General features: G+C 42.6%; 1 protein-coding gene across 1 annotated transcript in view; it reads right to left on the bottom strand.

Annotated features, from left to right (window-relative positions):
- Positions 1–27,402, bottom strand: part of CSMD2 (CUB and Sushi multiple domains 2) — a 311,633-nt gene that overhangs the window by 197,207 nt on the left and 87,024 nt on the right. Inside the window, exon 5 of the mRNA XM_069802931.1 lies at positions 26,099–26,306. Coding sequence (XP_069659032.1) covers positions 26,099–26,306 — 208 coding nt within the window. The remainder of the gene's footprint in view (positions 1–26,098; positions 26,307–27,402) is intronic.

The following is a 27,402-nucleotide window of genomic DNA, read 5'->3' as shown; positions in this document are numbered from 1 at the left end:
CGCTATCTGTATTTAGCAGACACCAGCAAGTTTGGTCTTTAAACTTAGCCAATAACACAAACTTTCCAGCTTGAGTCAAGATGGAGCACAAGCCTTCTACACCGGCTTTCTGAAACCAGAAACCAGGTCTGTGGTTCCAGTGACAAACCCCAGCCATGTTTCCCAGAGGCTGGAGGGTTCGAAGGCATTAAAAGCTCCTCTAAGTTTCTAAAAACCAGGCTGTGTAGCAGAGGGCAGATGCTTAACGTGCCACCGAGGAAAAGGTTTCGCCATTAGACCCCAGCGAGAAGATCAGTGTCCGCAGGAAAAGCTTCGCACAAACACTGAGACGCAAGTGCATCCCAAGTCAGGCTTTGCCGGCCTTTGCTGCCCACAATTGATTTGTTCTTAACTATTACTGTTCCACCTGAAAAACCTCGAATCTAGAGGAAGTTGCAGTAATAAAGCTACTTTATTATAGTATATTTGCCCACAGAGGCCTCATGGAAGCGGCAGCGTATTAAACCCTCCCACACTTCTCTGCACCGGAGAAGAAAGACAAGATAGATGGCTGCGTCCCCACACCGGCACTGACCTGTGTTTATTCCAGCACTCCAATCCCAGGATTTATCTGAACAGAGTTGGCCTATTTTGATGAATTATGTAGGTAATTCAGGGACATGAGCAAACATTCTACTGAGTTCAGATTAATGGCCTCAATTCAAAGTGAATTTTATAAATGACCTAAACCAAGTGGGACACACAGTGTCTCATGTGCATTTTAACACAATGCACTCCTTACGGCAATTTTACTGAATATCATCAATTCCACATTTAAATGAAATTCCTGGGGAAGATCGAGAAAGAACACAGATAAATGAGGCTAAATAAACCAAATTGGGGAAAAAGCAAAAGAGTTTTATTTGTAGCTCCTGAACTCTGGGAATTGGGGAATCTGAAAAGTCTCTTAGGCTGAATTATTGAGATAATAAAGCACCTGCTGAAGAGACCTCTGAACGCGGTAATGAAATTATTTCATTGCCCCAGAATAATCACAAATGCAGGTTCCCTTTTGAGAGCAAAAGAAAAAACGGAAGGGAAAGTGGGATAGATAAATGAAATGCAAATAACCCTCTCCGCTCACAGAGAAAGCAAAAAAGAGCCATGACATGAAAGGAGCAAGCCTTATGGTACTACAAACAGGCTGAGTTTGTTCCAATTTTATTTACTATTGTGGGGTCACTTGAAAACTGAGAGTAAACACAGAGGGGAATAGACAAGCACAAAAGCACCATCACATGGAAGTATTTTGTCTAGGCTTGCTTTTGCCACAAGCTTCTACACAGCCTGACAAATCATCTGCCCCTAGCTCTAACATAATTAAACAGCCCAGCAATTACGGAAGTCCTACCAGTTGCAACAGAATTATGCAATAAAAAAAAAAGTTATCCATGTGTAATACAGGGATAACTCCCTACTTCCAGTCTTTTGTTCCCCCATCTTTATCTTTCAGAAAGACAAGTTCTACAGAAGTAGGGTCTGTTTCATAATTTAATACTTACGCAATCCACTACATATGAATATTTAACACTACTGGGAACTTCAATAAATCATCTCGTACTTGCAATGAATGGTTAAAATTTCAATTTGTTTTATTCATACTCTTGTTCTTAGTCACAAGAATCCTGAAGGGGAGAGAAAAGCTAGCCATTTCCTGGGAACAACTGATTTAACCTTTTAAAAGCAAGCAAACAAAACATGGGAAATTTCTTTCTTTTATTCCCACACAAACCTGCAGAACCTTATTACACTTTCATTTACTAAAATGTAATTAATGAAGGCTTTTAAACCCTCAGAACCTTTCAAATTAATGAAAAGTCCACCCAAATAAATTAGATATGTAGTCCAAGAGCTGCAGATTTAAATTACAGTAGTTATCCTGACAGGAACCAAGAAACAGCTGTCACATACAATTATTTTTAGGGCTGCTACTAAACCATTTTCACATTATGAGCTGCCACCTCTCAGCAGCTAACAGCAGCTTCACATTTTATCATGACAAAAAATTAGAGGCATCCAGTTATCTCCTTGGGTATTACACACATTTGTAAGATACTGTGCATTAAATGGAGCTAAATCCCAGCGCCGGGGGAGGAACGGAATCCTAAACCAGCAAAGAGCTGTTACATCACCACAGCTATGACTTCATCCTAACCCTTAGCCAATAGAGTTACAGGAAGCAGATACGGCCCTAACCAATTGGCTCTGGGAACTCTGCGTCATAATTGCACAAAGTCGTCGTCACCGCCACACATCCCAGGCAGCCACCCTGCCGGCTGGCAGAGCCGCCTCCTCCTCCTCCTCTTCACCATCATGTGGGAAAAGTAACTCCATTGCAAAAAGCAGCAAGAACAGCCCAGCTCAGCCCTGTCATGGGCACCAGCTCACCGCACCATGGCTCAGTCTGCTCGTAAGCTCCAAGGGGGGAAGCGCATCGCTCATCTGCTGTTCTACATCACCATCAAGAAGGCCAACGCCAGCCAAAAGCCTGCAACTAGCCGAGGGATTTCAAAGAAACGCTCAGAAACACGGAAAACCACGTCCAGGAAGGAGAGGAAGAAGTATGAAGAGATGGCAAAGCACCACAAGCCAAAACACCCAGAGGGGAGAAGGTCGGGTCGTCCAAGGGAAGTGAGGAAAAGGCAGAGAACACGGCAAAGGAAAAGAGTTCGCTTCGCTACAGCGAAGCGGCCGCTACCTCCTTTCTTTCTCTTCATGGCACAGCATCGTCCAGGGCTTCAGAAATCAAATCCATACTGGACAGCAGTAGAAACTGTCAAGAAGTTAGGGACAATGTGGCACAAACAGCCAGAAAAAGACAAAGAAATGTACAAAGAGTGGGCTGCACAGCTGAGGAGGAAAAAACAAAAGAGAAAAGCACGAGTCAGGGCATGAGCCAGAAACAGCCAGGAAAGGAGCTCACAGCAGAAAAAAATCCAAGCAGAAAGGAGGAAATGAAGACTTTGATGGTCTGCTTTGCTGATAAGACTGTGACCCTCCGCAATTTCATCTCGTCACTTGTACAACTACTGCAGCTCCTTGTGAAGTTCATAAGCCTTAGTAAAATAACTGCAAATGCTAGATAACCACAATTTTTTAGACAGGGCAATAATTCAGAATTAATAGTTGGCTCCATATTGATGGCAACAGGAAGGCTTGTCCAGCCTGGAGATGGATGTTTCCTGCTTAACCACAAAGAAAATAGCAATGAGTCTTCTCCACCTCCTGTCTCCTCCAAATCACGAATTAAAACATGCTCCTTCTGCAACAGAGGAATTCTGGTCCTCTAACACAGCAGGTCCTGGAGCCGGAGAAAACAACTGACACAGACTTGCCTCGGGGGAAACACAAGGCTCTCCGCCACTGCCAGGGCTCTTAAGCTGGTGACCCGCTTGGCCTGTGGGTCCCGTCCACAGCACACGCCGTACGTGCCTCGGAGGCGAGCGGCTAAATAGGACAGAGCAATGCCGCCAACCTACATTCTGCTGCTGCCCCGCACCAGCGAGCGGCTCGAGCTTGGAATCCCCTGATCCGCTTCAGCCGGGAGGAGGGTGCGGGAATCACGGCACCCTGCTCCCAGCTTGTGTAGGCAGCCTCCCGCAAAGACCTGACGGACAGGACCGAGTCTACACAGGCATCTGGTTAGGATGGGTCATCTCCGCAAACAGTATTTGGTCCCCAACCCCGGCAAGGTTTGGAAGTGAAGAGGAGCAGCTGCCAATTGCCTCCAGTGAACATATCTACCTTCTGGAGAAATTCACCAGCGGTTTTTGACACCGGTATAGCTAACATGCCAAAGGAAACTGCACAGAGACAGGGTGGGTGGCTAAGAGTTTGGTCTTGGGCCCTGTTCAGGGAGATTATCGACTAATGATATAACTTAGTATATTAATGTAGTACATTGCTATATATGTTAATGTGCAACTTTAAAATCAGGGATCCTCCTACACAACTGATCTAAAGAATTAAATGGAAATAAGCTTGCTTGTTTTGTTGTTTTCAACTTTCAACCTTTTGAACAGCAGCATAATTCAGAGGGGATGGCAGTTTCTGCTCAGAGGACAGGAATAACTAACAGCTAACTCTCTGCAGGTCAGCCTTGGGAAGGTGCAAAAACTCAGACCCAAAACCAGCACAGGTACCTGAAGCCACTGAAGGACTGGAGGACTGAGACTTGCATCGGACAGGTTTCTCCTCTTGAATGCAGCCTTGCTACTGGTTCCTAAAGGAAGAGTCACAGCCCGTTTCCACACAAGGGTCAGCACCTATTTCTCTTCTTTAAACAACTCTGTCTCAACCTTCTTCCTTTGGCTCAACCAAAGAGCAGCCTAAATTTGATCCAGAAGACTAAGTCTGTTACAGAAAGGCTCATGGCCCATGCTATTTAGCAGCTAAAGTGAAATAACCAGCAAGCACTGCTTGGGTAAGAGGTTATCTGGCTCGTAATGACATCTGTGCAAAGTTTGCACTTTGGAGAGCAGGTCAATTGCTTTCTAGGCTCTCTGAAGTCTTTCCTCCCTGCATCGCATACAAGCCCAACGCTCTGCCAACTTGTCTGGTCCACAAGCACAGCCTCTGTCACTCTGCTCCCTACTCACGCACTTCTGAAATTTCTCTCTTTTCTCTTTTTTTAAAGGGAAAGATTAGCAGGAGAGAGCAGGAATAGCGCTCATACTTAAATGCTGCCTTGCATATGAAGCTGCTGCTGTCTTTTCCCACATCCTTGCCCTGGGTTTACTGGCCAGTTTTTTCTGAGGTTAAAATTCCATTTCAGGCTGAAAAGTGCTGAGGTTCAACCAGTCTCCTCTCAAGCCAAGGCTTCAAAACCAGTTCCTCTACCTGACATAATGCACACACACAAAAGGAAACAGTGAAAGACTCAATAAGTGGAACACTCCAAAACATTTCCGCATTGTCCATGACGGAGCATGGCCTCAGCATGACACATCAGAGTACTGCAGTCAAATGCCACCTTCTTACCTTCCATGTGCACCAAGGGAAACACTGCAGCTCCAAAAGTCACAAGCAAACTAGACACCCAAAGATGTGCTTGTCCCTTATTCCATACACCAAATTTTGTTAGGGTCTTAGCACCATCTACTATAATACCTGGAGATAAAGTCAGTGGTCAGCAGCTCTCACCGCTGGGCAACTTAAAAATCCAGGATACAGCCCTAGTAAGCCATCAGTACAAATACTGACAATATTAAGTAAAAAAATAATACTCTGCTATGACTTGGTAGCAGAGTGTTTAAGTGAGCAGGGACAAGAAATATCACTTTAATGGTTCTCATGACTGCATGGCCACTAACAGCTTGACAGTATCCATCAATTAAAATCTACTCCCAGCTGCCCTAGTGATGGCCACAGCAGACTGTGCAGCTATTTTTGGCACATGACAAATATGAAGTGGTTAAAAAAGATGCATCAAAAAGGCCCAAGATATTACCCATCCCATTATACTTCTAATGAAATCTTTGTGTCTTCCATTCCTCAACTTGCATACTTCATAAACAACTGGGATTCAGGCAAAATCATGCTCTGTGAAGTTGACACACAGGTTCCACTCAATTTAGCACATCATAGTCTGCTCATGAGCAATGTCTTCAAATACCAGCAGCACTGCCTCAAAACATACACTTCTTCGCAAACACGCACTCCAATAAACTCCCAGTATGGCTATTTCTACCAGCCTCTTCAGCTGAAATTCAATCCGAGAGGCTGAAGGACAACTCTGACTGCCAGCTCAGAATATACAATAAAATTCCAGTTATCTGCAGTGAGAAATCTTTTACTGAGAGGAAAACAGGAAGGCCTGGAAAACTCTACCAATTTCAAGTGTATTGTTTTTCACCTGTATCTGTTTTCACACTAATGGCATACAGTCTATAGATGAAAATAATTGTTGGAGCTAAGCATTAACAATGAAAAATAACACTTTTGGAGATGCCTTACAGTAGCAGCAAGGAAGCTATAGTCTTTGAAGAGCCTGTGGGCAACTGATGGAGAAAGGGGCGTAAACAATACGTCTATTATAGGGGAAACATATCTTGGCGGCCTGGCATGGGTTCCTTCATCGACTTCCCACACTGTAGTGAAAGCGTGCAATGAAAGTCTAACTGAAGCGTATGTTTTCTTTCAGTATTGGAGTCATTTAGGCTCACGGCAAGCCTCTGTACTCAATACTAATGTTAATGACATTGTAACAGATCTAGTAATATAATTTTTATCGGAATGCTACCTGTGTTGTCACTGCTAAGGGAAAGAAGAGCGAAGACTACCTTGTAAATTCTATGGGAGAAAATTAGCTGGACTACCTGTCCTTCAATCCAGCTAAACAAATTCATCTGGATAGCTGACAAAGAGACAGAGTTTGCTTTCCTGGCCATCTCGATGTGGGGGCTTCAAAGGGGCTGAGTTTCAGAGTGAAAGAGAAGAGCCAGAAGTGTTAGATCTTTATCCAAAGCCTTCAGAAATCCACTTCCCTGTGCTTTGAACAGGGGCACAAACACACATCTGTCACCACAGCCACAGCAGCACTTGCACATGTTGGATCACAGATACATTACACACTCTGGTCAGACTTCAAAGTCTGGATAAACAAACAAACCCCAAAGCCAAAATTTCATGTACTCCCCCCGCTGTCCTAAAAAAAACCAACCAGCCAAACAACAACAAAAAAAACACCAAAAAAAAACCCCAAACAAAAAACCGGAACAAACCAATCAGAACACAAAGGCATAAAATATCAGTAAGAAGACATTGATGCTACAGTTAATACTTCTGTTGAATACAGAAAAAGCCTATCTCTGTAGATATTCCTTCTTTTACTTGTTAAATGGGAACAATGGCACTTCATCCTACCTCCCCCATTTAGCCTCTTCTCTCCTTACGCTAGCAATTTTCTTCTGCATGTGTAGGAGACATAGTCCAACAGCTCTCGTATTACAGCAATAACAGTGGAAGCACTAGAGTATTTCTGAATAGAAGATTTATTTAATAGATGTTCTCTGCAGTAATGCTTCTACACCATCACCTTACCTGCTCTGTAAGGCAGCCACGAGAAGTCACAGATACACCTACTGATACACTGGGTGCATCACACAGGTTGGGACTGAAAGCAAAACAAAACCCAGAAATGAAACACCGCAATTCATTCTAGACATTAAGTTAAGCCTTTGAAAGCAGTTGTTTGGGGGCTGGAGGGCTGGGGGTTTTTTGGTATAGTAGATGCACCACTAAAAAGATTTGGCATCCCTCAGCATATTTAATAAGTTATTAGCCTTATTCACATTTCAGAGAGTTAAAGGAAATTAAAAGAACGTAAGATTAAATAATTACAGCAAAAGCCCACGCCAACTACAGTGCAGTTTAGTGAGCCATTGGCTGCATTTGTGTCCCCAGAGGATGGTGAGTCACCCCAGTAAATCCCCCACAGCCAAACAGCAAAAAGCAGCCCTGAGCCTGGGCAGTTTCAATCAGAGGGGTGGCCTCTTCTCTCTTCCTTGCTCCCAGCAGCTCATGGCCACCCAAAAGGGGTTCTGAGAACAATCTACAGCAGCCTGAGTCAGGCAAGCCTAGCAGAGACCTCTCCCAAAACTCTGCTTAGTCAGGAACAGTTCAATTTGTTATTACTTTGAGACTTTGTAGGAAGGGCCCTGCCACGAGTTCATTGAGATGTTACAACTTAAACCCTCTTACAAAAATCAGAAACTCAAGTGTGTTCTTTGCTCAACTGGCAAAGAACCTTTTTGTTTTAAAGAATCAATAACTGCTTTTGTTCACAGCTTGATTTTAATGTGACCGAAAAGCCACCAAGTTACTAAAAGCTAAAAAACTACCAGGACTGTGGTGAAGAGAGCAACAGCTTGCTGCTTTTAAGTCCATCTTGCAACAAAGCACAGATTGAGCATTACAGAGCACATACCCATCTGTACAGATTTGAGAGGCAGTACATCCTGCCACCCTTGTTAACTTTGATTTAGATCACAAATCACTGCAATAACAAACTCATTCTCTGCATGCCGGTACAGCACTCAGCACAGCGGAGCCCTGGTTTGGGGATGGTAGCTAACACTGTTTTATGAGCTTCCCCATTTCCCCCTCCCTCCAACAAGGTCACGTATTTAGCATGGATGACGCCTGTTGACCTTGCAGTTCTTGGTGAGAGACCACCTTAATTCCAAATCGGAGTGAAGATAATGAAACAGGTCTTCAAAAGCGTGCCGATCCCACTGAACGACAAACCCATCTGTTTCTTTTATTGGATACCAGTTACTAAAAAAAAGCAGGTGCTAAGTTATCAGAACTACAATTAGAGCAGCAGTCTGGCAGACCCAATTTTGTCTTTCCCAGAGTTCATCATTTAGATTGATAAAATAAATATTTGCTTGTGCTCTTCCTAACCTCACATAAAACCACAGCAGGTATGTTCAATCGGGCAGAGGGACGAGACTTGCAATTCTCTAGGGGGTGATATTATGCATAAAATACCACAGAATATGAACATGCACAATATGATTAAAATATTAAATTCTTTTCTACATGAAAAGTAAAAATTTCAGACTACTATTTAGGAGACCACAACCACCGTTAAGATAATATTAAATGTGTAATAAATTGCTTGATTTGCTAAAGTATATTTTCCATCACTTCCACTGCAGGAAGTTTTATGCTTCCTAGAACAGCAACTAACAAAAAAGTACTCACAGAACTTTAAGTAAATTATTAATAAATTAAATACATAAATACCTACTTGTGAATTTACGAGACACTGGAGAACTTACTCAACAGCAACTGCAAATTAAGCGTCAGCTGCAGAGTCACAGTGGTTGCTTGTAAGGTAGGACTTGACTAAGACAGGGATGGTAAAGCTGTAATCTAACAACCGCCTATTACTGTTGATTCATTTATTTGGATGACCCACCATATTGACTAGATCAGGAGGGGAAAGATATTCATTCCTCTTCCAGGCACATGCACATGAACACCACTAGCATTAGAGGATGCTACTACATGTGCATGAAGAGAAGAACACACAACCCACTTGGTTTCAGCGAGGCTTACATTTTAAAGGGGCAAAAACACACCCCAGGCTGACCTCGTTCCTCAAGAAATCAATGACGAGTTCACCGCTTGACTTGATCCTGATGCTGAATGAAACGCTGCCTTGCATCCAACACAGCTAAGACAAAACAAGCACATTAATCCTTCCTCGCTGCACTTGAGAGCAGCTTTATCAGATGGCAACAGCGCTTGCGAGGGCTTGGTGTGGGCTGAGCGTCAGAACTCGCCTACGCCACAGGTTTGTTGCAGGACCTTGGGCCGGTCTCTTCCCTCCAGTGACCAACACAAACACTCGTTGTGTTGGGTATTACTCAATGTGCTTTCTCTGGAAGATGAAGAGGCCTGTAACACCTGAGCAGACATATTAAAGTTGCCAAGACAGCAGAATAAGAACTGTACAAGGGCAAAACGTCCCTTTTAAGAAGTCTGTGTGGGTGACCTTCACACAACATGAAATATTCCAACTGCAGAAACTGTTGACTACTTGAAAGCACTGTCGGTGGGTTTTACTTTATTATTTTTTTTTTTTTAAACCTGCCTTCTGTGTGCTCTTTGCTGCTATAACAGTTTCTCTTCCTCTTCCAGATTCTCAGAGGAGATCAATCTGCATCTTTTCCACTCGGTCTCCTCAACTGATGTGAATTGTGTCACCGGAGCAGATTGCTCCACGCTTGCCTATCATTCTGTATTTCCAAGTGTTTGATCAGATAAAAAATCCTGAAACACATGCTTCAGTCTGAAATTAAACAGACTATGACAGCATTCAGAGAAAGGCAGCAGACATTAACAGTCCACTTTCTATTGGAGAAAAAAAACCAAACCACCGTTACACAATAGTTAATGTGGGGCCAATACTGTTTTATACCTTCGTTAATGACCTGGTTGATGGGACAGAGCACAGACTCAGCAAGCCTGAAGACAACACAAAACTCAGGGACCTGCTGACATACCAGATGGGTGTATTGCCATCCTGGGGGGGGAACTCAGTAGGCTGACAAAACGCGCAGACAGAAATCTCATGAAGTTCAAAGGGAAACGCAAAGTCCTGCCCCAGGGGAGGAGTAACTCCATGCATCAGTACAGGCTGGGGGCTTGCTGGCTGGAGAGCAGCTTTGCAGAGAACAACTTGAGGGTCCTGGTGGACGAGGCTGCGTCACCTTGCAGCAAGCAGACCAACAACATCCTAGGCTGCAGCCGGTCTATAACGTTGTGAAATCCCAACCTGCTTTATGAGGACCCTAGCATCCCCCTTGCAGGAGTTCAATGTTACACTTGAGCCAAGGCATCTGAAGAACTGACATAGCAAGTGGCCTTACAAAGAAACCTTGCAGCTTTACAACTGAAAGCAGGGACGTACATTAACATGTTTATTAGCATTGCTACTTGTAAGTCAAAGCTTGGTGCAGAAATTCTAGCTACACAGAAGTCAAACCTGCAAGGAAATTACCAGAATTATCCACAGTTTAGATGAACTTTCTACCCCTCAATCAATACAGTGCCATTAACAGCCTATTCCAAGCTCTACATTGTTTATAGCGTTAGAGGCTTGGTGCAGCCACAGTAGCAGAGCCTGCAGCCCGTTAAAGATATTCTCACTTGATTGTATTGAACTTTAGTTCAATACGACTTTGCTGGGAAGAGTCTTACAAACCACTAACTCTGCAAAGGCTGACATCTTCTAACCTGCAAGCCAAAGGGAGTTTCAAAGCTCTGCCGAGGTCAGGTTCTGGTCTCAGATTTATTATGGCAGCCACATACTGGGAAATATTTTCCATTACTTCTATTGCTACCTATAAACTGCTTAAGAAAAGGATCCCAGAAAAATATTTAAGGAGAGGAAGAAACACGGAATTCACAATTCCAAACATTTCACACTGGCTTATGTTTCAGTTAAGGAAGCCTCAGAACTTCGGTGTAAAGGTCCGGATACAGCCTCCAGTCCATCTGAGACTTTTACATGCCCAGAGCAGTTGCAAGTTGTCTTAATAGAATGTTTAGAAGGAAAATTTTAAAAATCCAGATTTGAAATCTCCTGAACTTCACAGCAGCAAACATCTTGGAGTTAGTGGAGGTAAGCAAGCATCAAGTCTTTACCAAAGATTCATTGAAGTCTTTCAGAGATTTAGGAAGACGGATTCTTGATAATTTGGCATAAAAAGCAAAACAGTTACTTTTTTGCCAACTTATTAAAATCAGACTTTGCACAAAGGAAGAGGAAAAGCGCCAAAAATAAAGCGAGCACTGGCATCCACAGCAAATGCAGAATCTATTACTTTGTCTCATTGGACTCAATTAGTTCAAATTTACAAAGAATGACACCAATAAAGATGTTAAACATTAACAAAACTTCCGTTAACTTGCTTCAAAATGAATTTTAATTGCAAGCTCCATTTTGTACATAATCCAGGGTTGCAAAATTTAATGAGTATTTTATTCTTCCCACAAAAATTCCAATATATTAATTTCATGCTAAAAATCTATAGTTCCTTAGGAGGTTTAAGAAAACAAAATCAGTGACAACATGCTCTTAACAATAGTCACTTGAGGTCCTCCTACTTTTGAGAGTTTCTTGTTGGGGGGCAGTGGGGACAGGCAGACAGATGTCGAGCAGCAATATACAGACCCTCCTGCTTAAACATTTTCTGTTTTTATTTTTAGAGAAACTGTGACAATATAGATGCTTATGAGCTTTTTCTTTTTTAAACTGGAGATGAAGCTCAAACCAGAGCATGCATTATCTGAATTCAGAAAGACCAAAAGACTTTTACTGCAAGCTTTCCTCTGCCTGCAGTGATTGCACACACATCGAGCAAAGCGGACAGAACTGCCCAAGCTTTTCATACTGGATGTTCTTACAATCAGGAACCACTTCCCGCAGTACACCTAATACAGCCCATTAACTACAACAAGAAATCAGTCAGCCTTTTAAAATCCCTGCGTTTGGGTTGGAATAAGAGGCCCGTGCACTTCTGGCACCACTTAAAAGCAGTAAGATGTAAAACCCACGGATGCCTCATCGGACACGTTAGAGCCCCAACGTCTGGGTTTGCACCAGGACATCACTCAGTAAGCAGCAGCACCACTTTGCTAGCACGGGTGCCCACCGAGCCCCAGCACCTGGGGTGCAGCCGTGCCTGGAGCACAAAAAGCGCAGGGGGAGAAGGCAGAGGGAGGTGTAACAGTCCCCAAGCAGCAGAAGGAACAGAAGAGCAGGGCACTGTGATCCTGAGCATCACCCTGTGCCACCTCCCTGTCCGTTCCAGCCTGGGAGATCCTCTCTGATGCAGCAGCCCAAAGTTATCCGGTGAAGGGAGGCAGGCTTGAAGCAAGTGTTTGGTCAACCTGCCCCCCCTTCTACCATCACGGGGGGTCCTCAGCCACTCACACAAAGTAGGTTTTCAATATCCAGGCACCCAGTCACCCAACACTGCACAGGCTGGCTTTGAAACTTCTTTCAGGATTTTCCTTTAGTTTTCCCTTCCTTTTGACTTTCTTCCAGGCTCCAGAAATTCCAGTGTGGCTTTATAAAAACCAAAGGATATTTGTTAAGTCATATAAAGCATCTGTGACCGGGCAAAAAAAATATCCTCTCCAAGCACTCCCCTGCCCATCAGGCTGTTCCGAGCACAGGGCACCGCTCCAGGATCGATGGTGTTAATTTATTCTGTTATATTACAGAACGAACAACCTTATTTCAAAATTCCTTCATGCCAGCTTCCAGCCTGAAGCGCTTTTATTTTTTCCCTTTTAAGAACAGCTGACTTATCAAAAACAGGTTTTTCTAACAGAAAACCACAAGCTAAGCCACATTATTATAATTGAAGCAATTAATTACTTTTATGCCTTTCTTTTTAAGGGAGATCTTTAATGCAGGTAATTCTGACGAAAAGAACTAATTTGAACTGCTCCATCATTTAAAAGATGATTATAAAAATTAATTTAGAAAGTGCAGAATGAAGACAAGGGGATAAAGGAAAGCATGCAGAGATGGGTATTTCCCCCGTGCTCCAACTGGGAAGTATCAAAGCAACATGCCTATTGTAAAAGCGTGGAGAAGGCTGATCAAGTTTTCAGGTCACTGGTAAAAAAGCAACTCTTAACAGTTCACTGACAAGAGACAAATCGTGGGTCACCATAGTGGCAGGGAAGCAGCTACTCACCTTTTGCCTTTTTGGACTTGTACAAGGCAGGAATCGCCCTTTACACAGAACCACACCAGCAGAGCACCCTAATGCCCCTAGTTTTCCAGAGTCTTGGAAAATTCCAGCTTACTGTGGCCAGGAAAACATTCATTAGACATTAGCCATTGACAACATTTTGTCTATTACTAATCCTCTGATATTTACTGATGCCCTGACATCTTCCTGATCTCCGCTATAAATCCAGCCACAAGAAAGGTCCCTGTGAGTAAGAATCAAAACATCCATATTGTAAAACAGTCAAGACTGTCAAAAACAAACTCAGCATGAGCTAAAGAGATCACGACCTGCCATGACAAAACAAAATGCCACCAAGAAGCAGCAGCAAAATCTAGTAGCCACATGAATCCAAACCCATGACTTCCCTCCCCATCTGGGCTTTGGGAAGGCCGATTAGATCCCTGCGTACAAGATACCAGAGACGTTAAGAGGCAAGATATTTAGATTGTCTGCATTTAATCACTGCTACTACTAGATTTGCAGTCCATGCTTGAGTCAAGCAGCATGTGAGACAAAACTGTACCTGTGCCAAGACCCATCAGTGCCAGCACCTCCCAGTGCAGAAAGAAAAACACTGGATTTCGAAGCACAGAGAAACACAGATACCAAGGTGCAAGAAAACTTGTAGAATTCATTGTTTTACTCCTACATCCCACCACAGAAATCATTATTTCTGTCTGGCAACCCATTCTTGTTCCCTGAGCTCAGAACCAGGTTTTGGACTAACTTCTTAAAGAAACAACAAACTCTGGAAAGAAACATCTCACATTGAGGATGCACAGTTCAGGGTTCCACCACCTAATATTTCAGACAGTGCTTTACTAGGTGATACTGTATTAACCAATTCTGAACTACTATTAGGCCTTTCACTTTAATACATATTTTGCAACACCCTCCTCATTTATGAATTCAGGAGCCTCCCTGTGAATAGCTCACTTCCAGAAACATCACAGGGATTGGGAACAGAAAACAGTCTCTGTGCTCTACTGCTTATCCCATTACTGCTCCTTGCCAGGGTCATCTTTAATTTTTAAAGCAGCAGCAGGTCAGCCTGCAGTAAGCAAAACACAGGAACAGAAGTCAATTTTTTCACTTTAGCTGAAAGGTTGTTACTCAAGGACAAAAGGCCTCCACCAGGACTGTACTACAGCTATCAAATTGCAGAAGTTGGGCTAGCTAAATATATATGTTTTTGTACTCCGTCATATTTGTCAGGATACATGTCACAGAATATAGATATGTCAATATATATCTTAAATACAACGGACTAGCTCTGAAAACACACTTTCTAATTCTTAACCCAAATAGTTCTTCCATTTCTATGGCTGCAGCGAGGGCTGCGGTAACACTTTATTTAATCTGTTCTGTTGAGAGGAACTGTAACAAAACACATTAGTGTTTCTCTAATCCCTGAAACACTGAAATTTTCCTCCCCTGTCTCCATGTCTACACTCCATCTCACAGCCTCTTTCTCCAAGAATACCTGGGGAAGGGTGGTGGAGCTGTTCAAGCGTGAAGATCAGACCAGAAGCTTCTTCTAAAATAAAGCTCCTTGCTGTATCTCTGTACAAACTGAGAGCACATCTGCATAGATTGAAGGAATGCAGCTAATACCAGCCTCAGAAGAACCTCAAAACCTGTATCAATCAACAGTAATATATTTAAGCTTTGTGCTATTGTCCTGGTTTCAGCTGGGATGTAGTTAACTGTCTTCCTAGTAGCTGGTACAGTGCTATGTTTTGAGTTCAGTATGTGAAGAATGTTGATAACACTGATGTTTTCAGTTGTTGCTCAGTAGTGTTTAGACTACAGTCAAGGATTTTTCAGCTTCTCATGCCCAGCCAGGGCACCTGACCCAAACTGGCCAACAGTGTATTCCATACCATGTGACGTCCCATCTAGTTTAGGAACTGGGAAGGGGGGGGGGCAGGGATTCGCCGCTTGGGGACTGGCTGGGTGTCGGTCGGAGGGTGGTGAGCAATTGCCCTGCGCATCATTTGTACGTTCCAATCCTTTTATTACTACTGTTGTCATTTTATTAGTGTTATCATTATCATTATTAGTCTCTTCTTTTCTGTTCTATTAAACCGTTCTTATCTCAACCCAGGAGTTTTACTTCTTTTCCTGATTTTCTCCCCCATCCCACTGGATGGGGGGGGAGCGAGTGAGCGGCTGCGTGGTGCTTAGTTGCTGGCTGGGGTTAAACCACGACAGCTATCCAAATATTCTATCATCCTAGATGAAACAGGGAATGGGTCCTGTACCTAAACCCCCAAAAGAGAAACAAGATGCTGTTGAGTCAGCTCTAAATTAACAGAGAAAATCCCCAACTTCAGTAGCTTACCTTCGAAACAAAAAGCAAGGGAAGGAAAAACAGAAGCTCACAACATGTTATTGCCAAGTTCAGTTCTCCTGAGTCACAATCTGATGTATTACCTCATAAACCTGTTATTATGTTGATATCACCAGTCCACAAACCCAAATCTCAGCCACAATCTAAACAGGAAGAGGCTGGACCAAAGGGCTTGAACACACCAGAGACAAAGGTGCGGTGATAAGCTGCTTGCCCACCGTGACAGTAAAATGAAAGCAAATCCAATGCACGAGAACATCCTTCCTCCCCACCTAAAATTTGGTTTACTACCAGCTTGCTACGTAGCAAGATATCGATCCAACCCCTGTTTATACAGGAGAGACTGACTTCCGAGAGCCTGCCACCAAGAGCGTTCAGAGGCCTCTTACACTTCTCTTCTGCAACTGCTCATGACTGGAAGGTGCTGATCTGACACCTCCATCTTGCTAGAGGGCTACACTTAGTCTAAAAAGCAGAAAACAACACATACGTACTTTACCACATTACCCTTAGCAGCCAGCAAACATCTCCTAAAAGTAGGCTCTCTATAGATATTTCTTCCCTGTATTTCATGCACTTTAAATATTTCTAGAAAGTAGAAAGATCAGATTGGAGAGATGCGTATCATCTGAGAATTGTCAAAAAATAAATGACACCTTCACAGCTTGAGCTTATGCAAACCATGCTAAATGCAATTCTTCCCCAACTTTAATGAATTAGCATATAATGCAAATTAGAAGGGAGTTGTAGTTTAATTGCAGTACATGCAATATGCTAGCATCAGACATCCAAAAGAATCATTTTCAACAGGAGAGACTAATTCAGCACCAAACTGAATCTATCAGTTGTGACTTCTACCTACAGCACGTGAAGGAGAGCTGCAGACATTGAACACAGGTGAACAAGCACATGCTTTCGTATGGGAAGCAGCTGCAGTGAACCCAAGGAAGAAAACCCAGCAGGCAAAGATCATGTAAAAATATGTTTTATAAAACAGGTGATATCTGAAAACAAAGTACTTACATTCTTCAACACAACTTGTAGATATAAGAAAGCAGCCATGAATGGGCCCACAAAGAAACCCCGGAAGAAAGAAGTCTTTGAAAGTACTAAAACAGCTGCAGAGATGTCTCCGCTCTCTCACTTTGAAGTTGTAGATAAGGGTGAGCAGTGTAAAACATGACTATTATCAGCTCTGGCAGACAGATTTTGACACACAAACGCAACTCCCTCAACACAGTGAATACCTCTGCAAAGGGAGACCCCTCTGCATATGCACATCCTCAGCTAGCTTAAACAATGGTGGAGCCTCGCACAGAAAATGACATGAATTGGTTTCTGAGCAAGAAAAAAACGCAATGGGAAGGTAGAGACATCTCCTGGGAGCCCCTTGAAGTGAAGTCAGTTGATCTTTCCCACCAACATTTGACCAAATCCTTGCTTAAACTGGGAAAGCTCAGTGTCCCACTGTAACAGCAGGGGAAGAGACATGGTGTTTTAAAAGAGGTCCCCCGATGTGTAACTTCTTACAACCTGTGACACCATTTGCACTTACGCAAAGTCTCCTTCCCCTGCCAAATAATATTCACCATTTTACAATCTATATGGTCAGTTATATTTTGAGTCACATCCAGAGAGTACTCTTGAGATTACCAGTGTTTTTTCAGCCAGTTGTGTTATACCAATTTGCATGAGGTCTGTCTTTCAAAAACACTCTTCAGCTTGCAGGTATTGAGTGTTCTTGCAAACAAGCCTGTCTGTTTTTCCTTCCAACATGTGTTTGCATCCAGGACAGAAATAGCTAAATATTTTTTTTCATTTAGTAACCTTCAGGGATTTTCCCACACACACACTAAAGGCCTTCCTGCACCTCATCCCTTGAGGTGCAGTCCACACAACAGCAGCCTTCGCATAGGGTTCTCTCTACCTTGGAGGTGACCAAACAACAAAGAAGGACAAACTGGGATAAAAGGGACAATTAAAACATGATCAGGGTAATTTTCAGCCTAAAAGTATCATCTTCCTTGGCTTAAAAAGCCAGCCTGAATATTCATTAAATGCTCTCTACTATCTAGCAAATAGAATTAATCATATTAATGCATGGAAAAATAAGATTAGCCAGAAAGTGGTATATGAAATCTAATCATGTTTTATTGAATGAAACATGAGTGGGAGAGGTCATGAGGCCCTTTCATTGTAATTTGTCACAAAAGTCTCTCCCTCTGCCACACTCCTGGCAGAAGAGCAGTTCAGGCTTTCAGAAGCACTGAGCACACACCTCCCTAAAGAAGGATGGGCAGCCAGCAGCAAGGAGAAGCGAGTTCTGCTGCCTCTGTGTTTGGCCACGCTGAGACTTCAGGAAGGAGTTGCATGTATTGTCAACTAGTCCTTAGCTGATGAGAGCTAACATAGTCTGCACATCATTATTTTCAGCTGGGGTACAGCTGATATCTTCCCTTCCCTACCAGAAATATATGCTAAACTACAGAACATCTTTAAATACCATCCTCCCCTGATCAGCCCTTACTTCCAGAATTTCCCAGCTATTTCCGTAGTGCAACAGGCCAAGGAGCTCTAGGACAATCTGCATTACTAGTCTACAGAAACTACTTTCCACAAAGCATTATCAATCCCCTTCAACTTCAGACCAGCCCTCAAGATGCTCAGGAATCATTTGCATTCACTAGGGAAGCAATCAGCTCTACCTCTCAGCTACCACCAGGAACTGAGGGCTCCCAATACTGTACCAGCTGTCTCCCATCAGGGAGAAATCAGCTCACTGACCTACAAATTCCTGTTCTTCATACTGCAGATCCATATTAAGATAAGGCCTGAAGTGCAGTACAGCAAGCTACAAAGGCTGGTACATCCCAGAGAGCTGACACACACGCCAGAGGCAGCAAGGGACCCACCACCACTGCACTGTCAGCGAGGAGAGTTGCAGGCTTTTCAGAAGTTGGCTGCCTCAGCAGGGATGGTCTGGTTTCTGACAAACTCACAAATGCTATCTCCAGAGAATACACCTTCTAAGAGAAGTGTGGGTTTTGCAAGAAGACTATTTCCCAATAAGACAATGTTTTAGAGCTTTAAAGCCTTTGTAGAATTTGTTTCTAATTAAAAGCACTATAAATGCTTTAGAAGAAAAATGAAATTAAACCGTATCAGTCAAATAAGGAAGTCTGTTTTCCAGATCCCAACAAAGATGTAACTGAAATTTAAATATGGATTTCAAAAGCCACCTCACACATGTTTTTTAGTCATTCGCTGCCTTATGGAAAACATTACCATGGAAGAAAAACATCTGAATATTACAGATAAAGTATCCATTAGTTAACTAGCTCTTACAATAAGGAAGCTTAATTCATTGCACAGGAAAAAACCTCACAGTTGCATTATCTAGGCTATAACTAGCGATGCAGTAAGTTATTTCAAGACACACTATAAACTTCAAGTCTTCAGCCTCACGCATGGACCAGGGCAGGATAATGCTTGTCAACTTTCAAATAAAAGCAATTACTTACTGGGGGGAAAAAAAAAAATCATCAAAAAGGAAGTGGCAAGTTGAGATGAAAATAATTCTAAAGCAGCCATCAGGCAATCTGTGTTATAGAATCCCTGCAAAGAACGGCAGTTGCTGGGGAGCACGGGGGGAGAGCACAGTGGAGAGGGCCCGTTCTCGGCTACGACACGTGCTGGGCAGTTGTTTTTTGTAATGCAAAGTCTGCAAGATCCCTGCAAGCACCCTCCCACTAACCTGCACTGGTAGCAGCAGCATCAGTACAACCAGCAGCAACATCAGATGCAGACCCACAGCTCCTGAGCTGCAATTTGGTGGCAAGAATGCGCTTTATTAAGTGACAATACACCGAAGCCTGATCCACAAGCCCTTTGGAGCCAAAGTCTTTCCATTGACTTCACCAGACATCGACTGAGGTCCGAGATGAAAATACAATGCTAAAAGCTCTGAGACAGCTATCTAAGGATCAGAAGCTGCTTTGATATAAAGGAAATAGGTTGGTTCATTAGGAGCACATATAGAGAACAGTTTTTCACCAACCAACGTTACCATCATCTGAAACTGTGACCTTCCAGAACACAGGTACTCTAATCTTTTACAGATGGAGCACAAGATGTGCAAATAAATTAGCCTGGCCAGTGGTACGAAATAACCGGCATCAAGAAGGAAGCACAAAGCACATCTCGCATAGGAGAACTTTAATGAGTATTAGAAACCACTTAGATAGACAAGGGTGGTGGGGAGGGAAAGGTCAACTGCAGATAATGACAAGGAAAGAAATAAAGTCAGCAACAGTTAAGAGGAGCTGCTGAAACATAGGTGATTCCTCCAACCATTCTTCCCCCTAACTCAACTCTCTGCAAAAACACAGGAACTAGAGAGAACTTCCAAAATGCTTTTCCAGAAAGGGCTGACATCTGAAAGGGGTCTCCTGGCTCAGCTCCAGAAAGGAAGATGTTAGAAAACTAAGCAGAGGAACCTTAAATTCAAAGGTCCTCAGTTCTCCTCCCAGGCTCATCCCAGCACGTGGTCCCTTTTGTTTTTACCCATTGCTCAACATCTGTACCACAGCACCTCTGAAGCAGAGCAAGATGCCTGTGTTGCTTTCACACAAGGCAGTTGTGCTAGAAAAGTAATGCAAAATAATACACATGAACACATTAAGGCATGCTCCCTTGCTTCTAGGAAATTAAGAGGCAAAGGTAAAACCAAATTCTACCCAAATTAAGTGCAAAAACAGTCCTGAGGAGAAGGAAAGCATTTGTGCAAGACAAGCAAAATATGGCTCCAAGGCTGAAAAGGCAAAATGAAGAGGAGGAACTGGATTCAGACAGGAATAAACCCCAGCGATTTGGCAGTTCCCCACTTAAAGCCCTGCTTCTCCCACTGCATTCACTTAGAATGGAATTATTAACAAAAAAATCAAGGAAATATTTCCCCAGGAAATGACAAGGGAAGACTCAAAGAGTGGGAGGGCAGCAGAGGGGCAACATGACAGATGATGCAACCCCCCTAAAGTTAGACTTGTGTTCCATAAAGTAGGATAATTAAGTCAGTAGGAGGATCATAGGGAAGAAAGATACCACAGACCAAGACTCTGCCTTAATATGGCAATTCAGTATGTGCTCATGTCCTCCTGGAACAAAATACACAAGAGAGGCAACTGAGGAGAAAGCAGTTTTTAAAGGACCACGAAACATTAAAAAATAAAAGGGAGTGGGTGGCATCTGGAAATTGTCAGCTTCATTTCTTTCTTTCAAAGATACACATTTGAATTTTCAAAAATGTAGCCACACTCAGTAAAAGTTGCAATAAGAAATAAAGAAACGTAATTAAGTTCAAGAGGAAATGCGACACACCACAGTGGATTGTAATTCAGTAGGATAGGCACAGCCTGGATTGCTCAGAAGAAAAACATAAGCAACAACAGCAGTTTCCATTCCCAAGCTATGGTGGGATTTCTATGGGTTGGGCTAAGCAGGCTCAACATTTCGATAGAAAAACAAGGGCCCAGCAGCAAGTGAAGGAAGTAATTCAAAAGCAAATCATATTCCCAGGTCAACACACAACTTCTCAGCATGATACCATGAGGTGCTTTACCAGGTAACATATAGTTTCAGCTGAGCTGAAGCAAGAAGATTAAGTGAAATAAGTTTATGGACAGCAAGGGGGAAGAGGGTTAATTGCTGCACTAGAACCTAATAAAAGGCTAAAGAACAACCCAAAAAGGTTCTGACCCTTCACATACTGTACTATTTTTTGATCCAAAAATCACCACACTGCGATGTAGCAGCAACAGGAGCACCTCTCCTAACTAAAATCACTGTCCCTCCTACCAATTTGGATTCTCATCACCTACCCTATACAGTTGCAAAATGCAACATAGCTACAAAAGATTTTAAAAGCCTCATTAATGAAGAAGTCATCTACATCTCAAAGTAAATTTCCCACCTGAAAATTAGAAACATCTACTGAACCTTCAAAACATGCCAGTCTGTCATAGTCAGACAAATGAGATACTTGTTAGTTTTGTCATGGAACTAATTCATTTGGCAGGAGCAGAGGTTTCTAAATAGTTTCATAGGTGGAACAAATAGCCGTGGAACACCAAACATTGTTCTGGGGGGAAAGGCTATCACTAGCTGCTTACCCGTTCAGCAGACAGGCTGAAGCTTACAGCGTCTCCTCTTCACTTCCTCCTACTTTCCAACTCAATAGCATAAAAGAATCTTTATAAGGCAAACATTAGACTGCCTTCCCAGATTTCCACAACTTTGAAAATCCCTGCTCTAGAGGAACTCTGTTGCCTGTGGCTCTGCATAGCCCAAGAAGAAGGCTTCTATCTTGTACCCATCTTGCCTGCTTCAGCTATACTGGAATGACTGCCAAAACCTTCTTTGCTAAATATCAGCATTATACCCAGCAAAACATACACTTGATCTTAGTCAATTCCTGTAAACACACATACATAAATTGGATTATTAGTCATTTCCTACACCACCACCTTCTCTGGCAATAGCAGCACAATGCTTTAATAATCAGAATACAAGTTGTTATGCCTAATATTAGATACAGGTCCCAGACCAGCTAGATGAGCTCTAAACAGATGATAGAAAGAAGTGCAAGAGACATCCACATTTTCATTGTTTGCATATACTTAAACTGCAGCAAATATGCACCAATATAGGAAATCCAGACCTCTTCCGCCACAGGCAAAGCAAAAACTCACCCTCTATGAAAGCGTGCGCAGTGCAGCCAAGCAATTGCTGCACAGCACGTTCCTACTTTCTCTAAATCTTCAGGGGACAGATCGATGCTGGAGGTGTGACAAAAGGGTACAGCCACCAGTACTGAGCTGCAAGACCCAGGCTCCTACCGACCCCGCAGGAGTTCCCATCCTGCCACCTCAGACATCCCCCAAGCAACTTCTCTAAGGACTCACAGAAGAACATGCAGGAGATCAAAGGCAGGATTTTAAAGCAAAACCTACCCAAAGCTTCCGAGCCATCACTGAGCTATTAAAGGGAAGACAAGGCTGGGACACAGAGCAGGTTCAGCGCCATCCAGGACCTCGTCATCAGACACCGTCTTGGGATGCTTTAGGTGCTCAGCTTGAAACGCCTTGGTATTTTCAGAGAAGTTGAGCACCCACAGGGATGCTCGCCACTGAAGAAAGCTTTACAGCAGGTACCATGGAACAGCCGTAATCAGCAGATATTCCTGAGAAGTGCTAGCCAAGGGATTTAGTCAGCTCTGAGCAGAGACTGACACAAAGCACATGACCAACGGAGCTCAGTTCCCTTAAGGACCAGAGCCCGAGCTGCTTTGAGGGATTTTCTTCTTCTACATGTATTTACAGAAAAGAATTTCATTAATCCTTTCAGATCCCTCAGCTAGTACAAAATGAGGGGGAAGAGAACCCCAAGTCCTGAAGACAAAAAAAGTCAGGGAATAATGACATAACAGAACATACATACTCCATATCCCTCTCCGTGTCCAGTGCATCCCTGCTCTAGCAGAGAAGGGCCATGATTAGGATGGCCACTCCAGCTGACCTCAAAGGAGAACAGGGCAGCTACTGCCATCCTTCCAATTTTTCTTTCTAGCCTAGAGACCCCCCAAATTGTCCTTTCTAATCTGACGGGCTCTTTTTCACGCTGCTACTTTTTTCTCCTCCTGTTCTCTGCTCAGCAGAATTTTATTTCTCACCTGTCAAGGAAATCTAGTCCCAAGGTCCCATGACAGAAACTGCAATAGCAGTTAAAAGAGCTGTAAATGTGTTATTTTATTAATATGTCTCAAATAGCTACTCAACCTCTATTGCTCTGCTTGACGTATGGATGCTCAGACCTGCAATGCCCTTTCCCTTTCAAGACTTATTGCAGGATTCACATCCGACAGGTCAGGCACCAAATGAAACTCGTAACGGGATTCTCTGGGGAGCAGTTGTGTGCGCCGAGATCAACGTGCAATGCAGCGGATACAGCTGTGGCGACCGCGGAAGGCAAGAGGTTAAGGGAACCTGGGTCATTAAAAAACAACAAAGCATCTATTTTTAAAGAGGAGAGGGTAAATGACAATGCAGGAGATTTTTTACTAAGTGCAGGCCAAGTCAAGTTTAATGTGCTGAGTGGTGGTCTCATAAATACTACCATTGTATAATATTCCATAGCTTGAAAATACATATGAATTATACTCCAGATGAAATTTAATTTTGTTTATTTGTGTACATCTCTGGACCAGATTAAAACTATTTATAATGCTTAGGAAATGAAATATTTAGCTGCAATATACTTCAATAGAATAGTTTATTTGGCTGCAAGTCTATCTCCCATATTACCAATAATTAAAACTAGGTTTTCATAGACAGAGGGGAAAAAGGTTTTTAAGCTATATTTTCAAGCTGAATCATATCAACATGTTTAAAGAGGAGATAGGAGCTCCAGTGTTTTTCCCCCATGGGCAAAAATTATTAAAAAAAGGGAAAAATGAGTCATCTGAATTTAATTATCAGGCTCTGAGTTGTGAAGGCCAGCTTTGAAAAATGAAATACAAAATAAGACTCTTTGCAATTCTGCTTATGAGACTGAAAAGTTTACTTCTCAAGAATACTAAATGAGATCTCCTTGAATTGACTGGCGTGTTTATCTTGCCTGTGTGTATTTTATGGCCCTATAAAAGTGCAGGATGAACCTCAAAAAGCAGGAACAGCTTCTTCCATGAGCCCTGGATGAAATTCATGTTTGTGTGATCTGTGTTTCACTCATTAACACAGTGCATCTCGCCTGGGCTGCTCTACCAGCTGATTCAAACAAGAGTCCACCACTGTTACAGCTCGCAGAGTTCATCCAACTCCCTGTGAAAATACATTTGGAGGAAAGGCATCATTAAAGATGCAGCACATGGGCTCTTGGCGGGGAAGGGCGAAGAAGGAAAGTAAATACATCATTATTCCCTCTGACAAGGCCCCAAAACCGACATCTGTAAAACATACTACCTTTAAAAGAGCTACTAAATCTCCTTTTTAAAAGAGTGCGTGCACACATACATGTACTACTGAAAGTCAAAGGGCTTAATTTTCTAAGACACATTTGCCATTTTTTAATTTCTACTATGCTGTATTTATGGGTAGTTTATTAATTTTTTTCCAGCAGGTTCACTCTGACAGGCATTGTTTTATTTTTGATATGACAAGACACAGTGCTGCACTGGCAACACCTCCAGGCTGAATAATGTTTCTTAACTAGCTACATTCATCTTTACCACATACCACAGATGACTGATCCTCACTGCAGTACATAACGGCTAAAAACTAACAGTGCCCGAAAATATTAACACATGCTAATAAAACCAGGGGTTTTTTTCCATGAAACTGCAACATCTAATTTTGAAAGGGGTCCTGGGAACAGTAAACAATTGGTACACGGTAAATGGCAACTTCTCTCACATCAACACATCCTAAACAGTCAAATCCTATTCCCCCATAATTGCCAGGCAAGTATAAATTACTGAAATGAATGTTATTTGTGGCTGCGAGAGAATCCTCATAAATAATCGTAATTTAACTTCCTGCTGATAATCCCAGGCAACACCTAATTACTTCAAATGCTTAATTCTTCCCCTTCCAGAGGGATGTCGGGTTTAAGACTACTCCCTTGCATTTGCTGCTAGTTAGGACTTTTAACTGTTTGTTGAGTGCACAGTGCAGAAGATCACAGTGTCTAGATCAACTAGAGAGAGCTGTCCTTTCCTATAAAAGCGATATAACCAATATGTCAAATTCCTTCTGTAAGCCCTCACTTCAGACTTCATAGCATTGATCATCTGGGTAGCTCTTATATATAAAAAAAAAATCAGTGTGGCATTTATTATACATAAAAGCATTTCTGAAAGCATTGCTCAAACAAACAATGGGGTGAGAGGGGTACTGAAATTCTATACATAGCCTTCTGTCCAAAGGACAAACTGATCTGTAGAAACATTTGCCGAAAGTTCATTAACAGTATGTCAACTTGTCAGTAACGTGTTTAGCGATAATCAGAAAACAATTTAGCAAAAACAAGGTTTGAGCATGACAATGTCTGAGCGGGGTTTCTTGGGGTTTGAAATGTTGGGTGTTGTTTTGGGTTTAAATTCTTTATTTCTTCTAACCAGCTACACTAAGAAATCTTATGGCAGAGGACATAATTTAAAATAGACAACAGTCACTACAAAGTTTACCGAGCAAATAAAAAGCATCCCAGGGAGTTTCATTAGAAGGTAGCAACTACAGCCTGTGACTGGGAATAACTGGGAACTACCCTCACTCAGGCACAAACTGTTCACTCAGAACATCCTATGAAGTTTGGATCTCTGCACAAAAAACATCAGCAGGTAATACATGACTGTACAGACCACAACAAAGTATGGCCAGTAGTAACTTACCAGAGCGAAGACCCCTCTGTTCCAGCAACTTCTAAAACATCATATCCATCTTCCAGTTGAAAATCCATGAAAACCAGAGCAATAGTGTCTCCAGGTTCAGCGAGAATAGTCCACGTGCAGTCTGCATTATTGCCATACTCCAAAGGAAAATGAGGGCTTGAGATTATTCCGCTCTGTCCCCGCAAAGTCCCTCCACAAGCATCATCAGCTGGAAACAGAACGCAAGTTATCAGATTTCACTGAAATGCACAAAGCAGTACATCAAAAAAGAGTAAGCCCAAATTCAAAGCAAAGCTTTAAAAGCCGCACTGTTTTTGTCAGGGTGTGTTTTACCACACCCTATTAAGGAACAAAGATGTCTAGGGACGCAAAATCCTATTAGGTCAGCCTGTGTCTCCTGGCAAGTACCAGCTTATTCCCCACCATACACTTACTAGTGATTTCTTTAGTCTAATTTTCAACACCCCAAGTGACAGAGCTGCTACCACTTCCCTGGGAAGGCAGTTCTCGGCATAACACGTCTTGCTGTCAGGACACCATTTCCTCATGTTGTTGCCTGCGTTTTCTGTTCCATCCCTTATTGCTGATTAGGATCCTCTGAGATGTTTTCTGCAACTTTCCTCCCACCTGCATAGCCAGCCAAGCTGGAGGAAAATCACCAGGAATTCAGTGACTAAGAAGCAGGGACAGAGGTTGGTTTCCAACTCACATAAATCTCAGCACCTTCATCAGCAACAGAAACCCACCAAGGGTTGGGACAACAGGACTTAAGAGTACAAACACGGTATTTAATAGAAATCTAATAGAAAAGGAGTGGATTATCCCACATACCTGCCTTACACGTCTTTCTTTGCTCTGATTTCTTACGGAAATGTATGTTGTTACCAAAATCACAGTGGTAAAAACTTAACCACTCATTCAGAAATCTAGCAGTGACATTTCCTCATCATATACTGGATCTCCTGTTTGCTGCAAGTTTTTTCATTTTTACAACCTGAATTTTATCACCAGGAGCTATTAAAGCAATTAAAGGAGGAGGATCTAAAGAAACCATGGGCAGGAAGATAAAGGAAGACAAGAATTAATTTGTCTAGTGCCAGGGCAGCTCACTGCTCTCGTACACGCAGCATCAGCTCAGCATTATTTGGAATGCTGCTAAGAAAAGCCTGTTAACTTTACAACATGTATTACAGAGCAGCATTTCAGATGCTTTAGTCAAGGAGCTTAGGGCCTCACATTATAAACACTTATTTTCATTACAAACTATTAAAAAACCCCACCACCCTCCAAACTGAAATTTAACA

The sequence above is a fragment of the Haliaeetus albicilla genome, chromosome 16, assembly GCF_947461875.1.
Source record: "Haliaeetus albicilla chromosome 16, bHalAlb1.1, whole genome shotgun sequence".
NCBI lineage: Eukaryota > Metazoa > Chordata > Aves > Accipitriformes > Accipitridae > Haliaeetus > Haliaeetus albicilla.
This window is presented reverse-complemented; position numbering and strand designations above follow the sequence as displayed.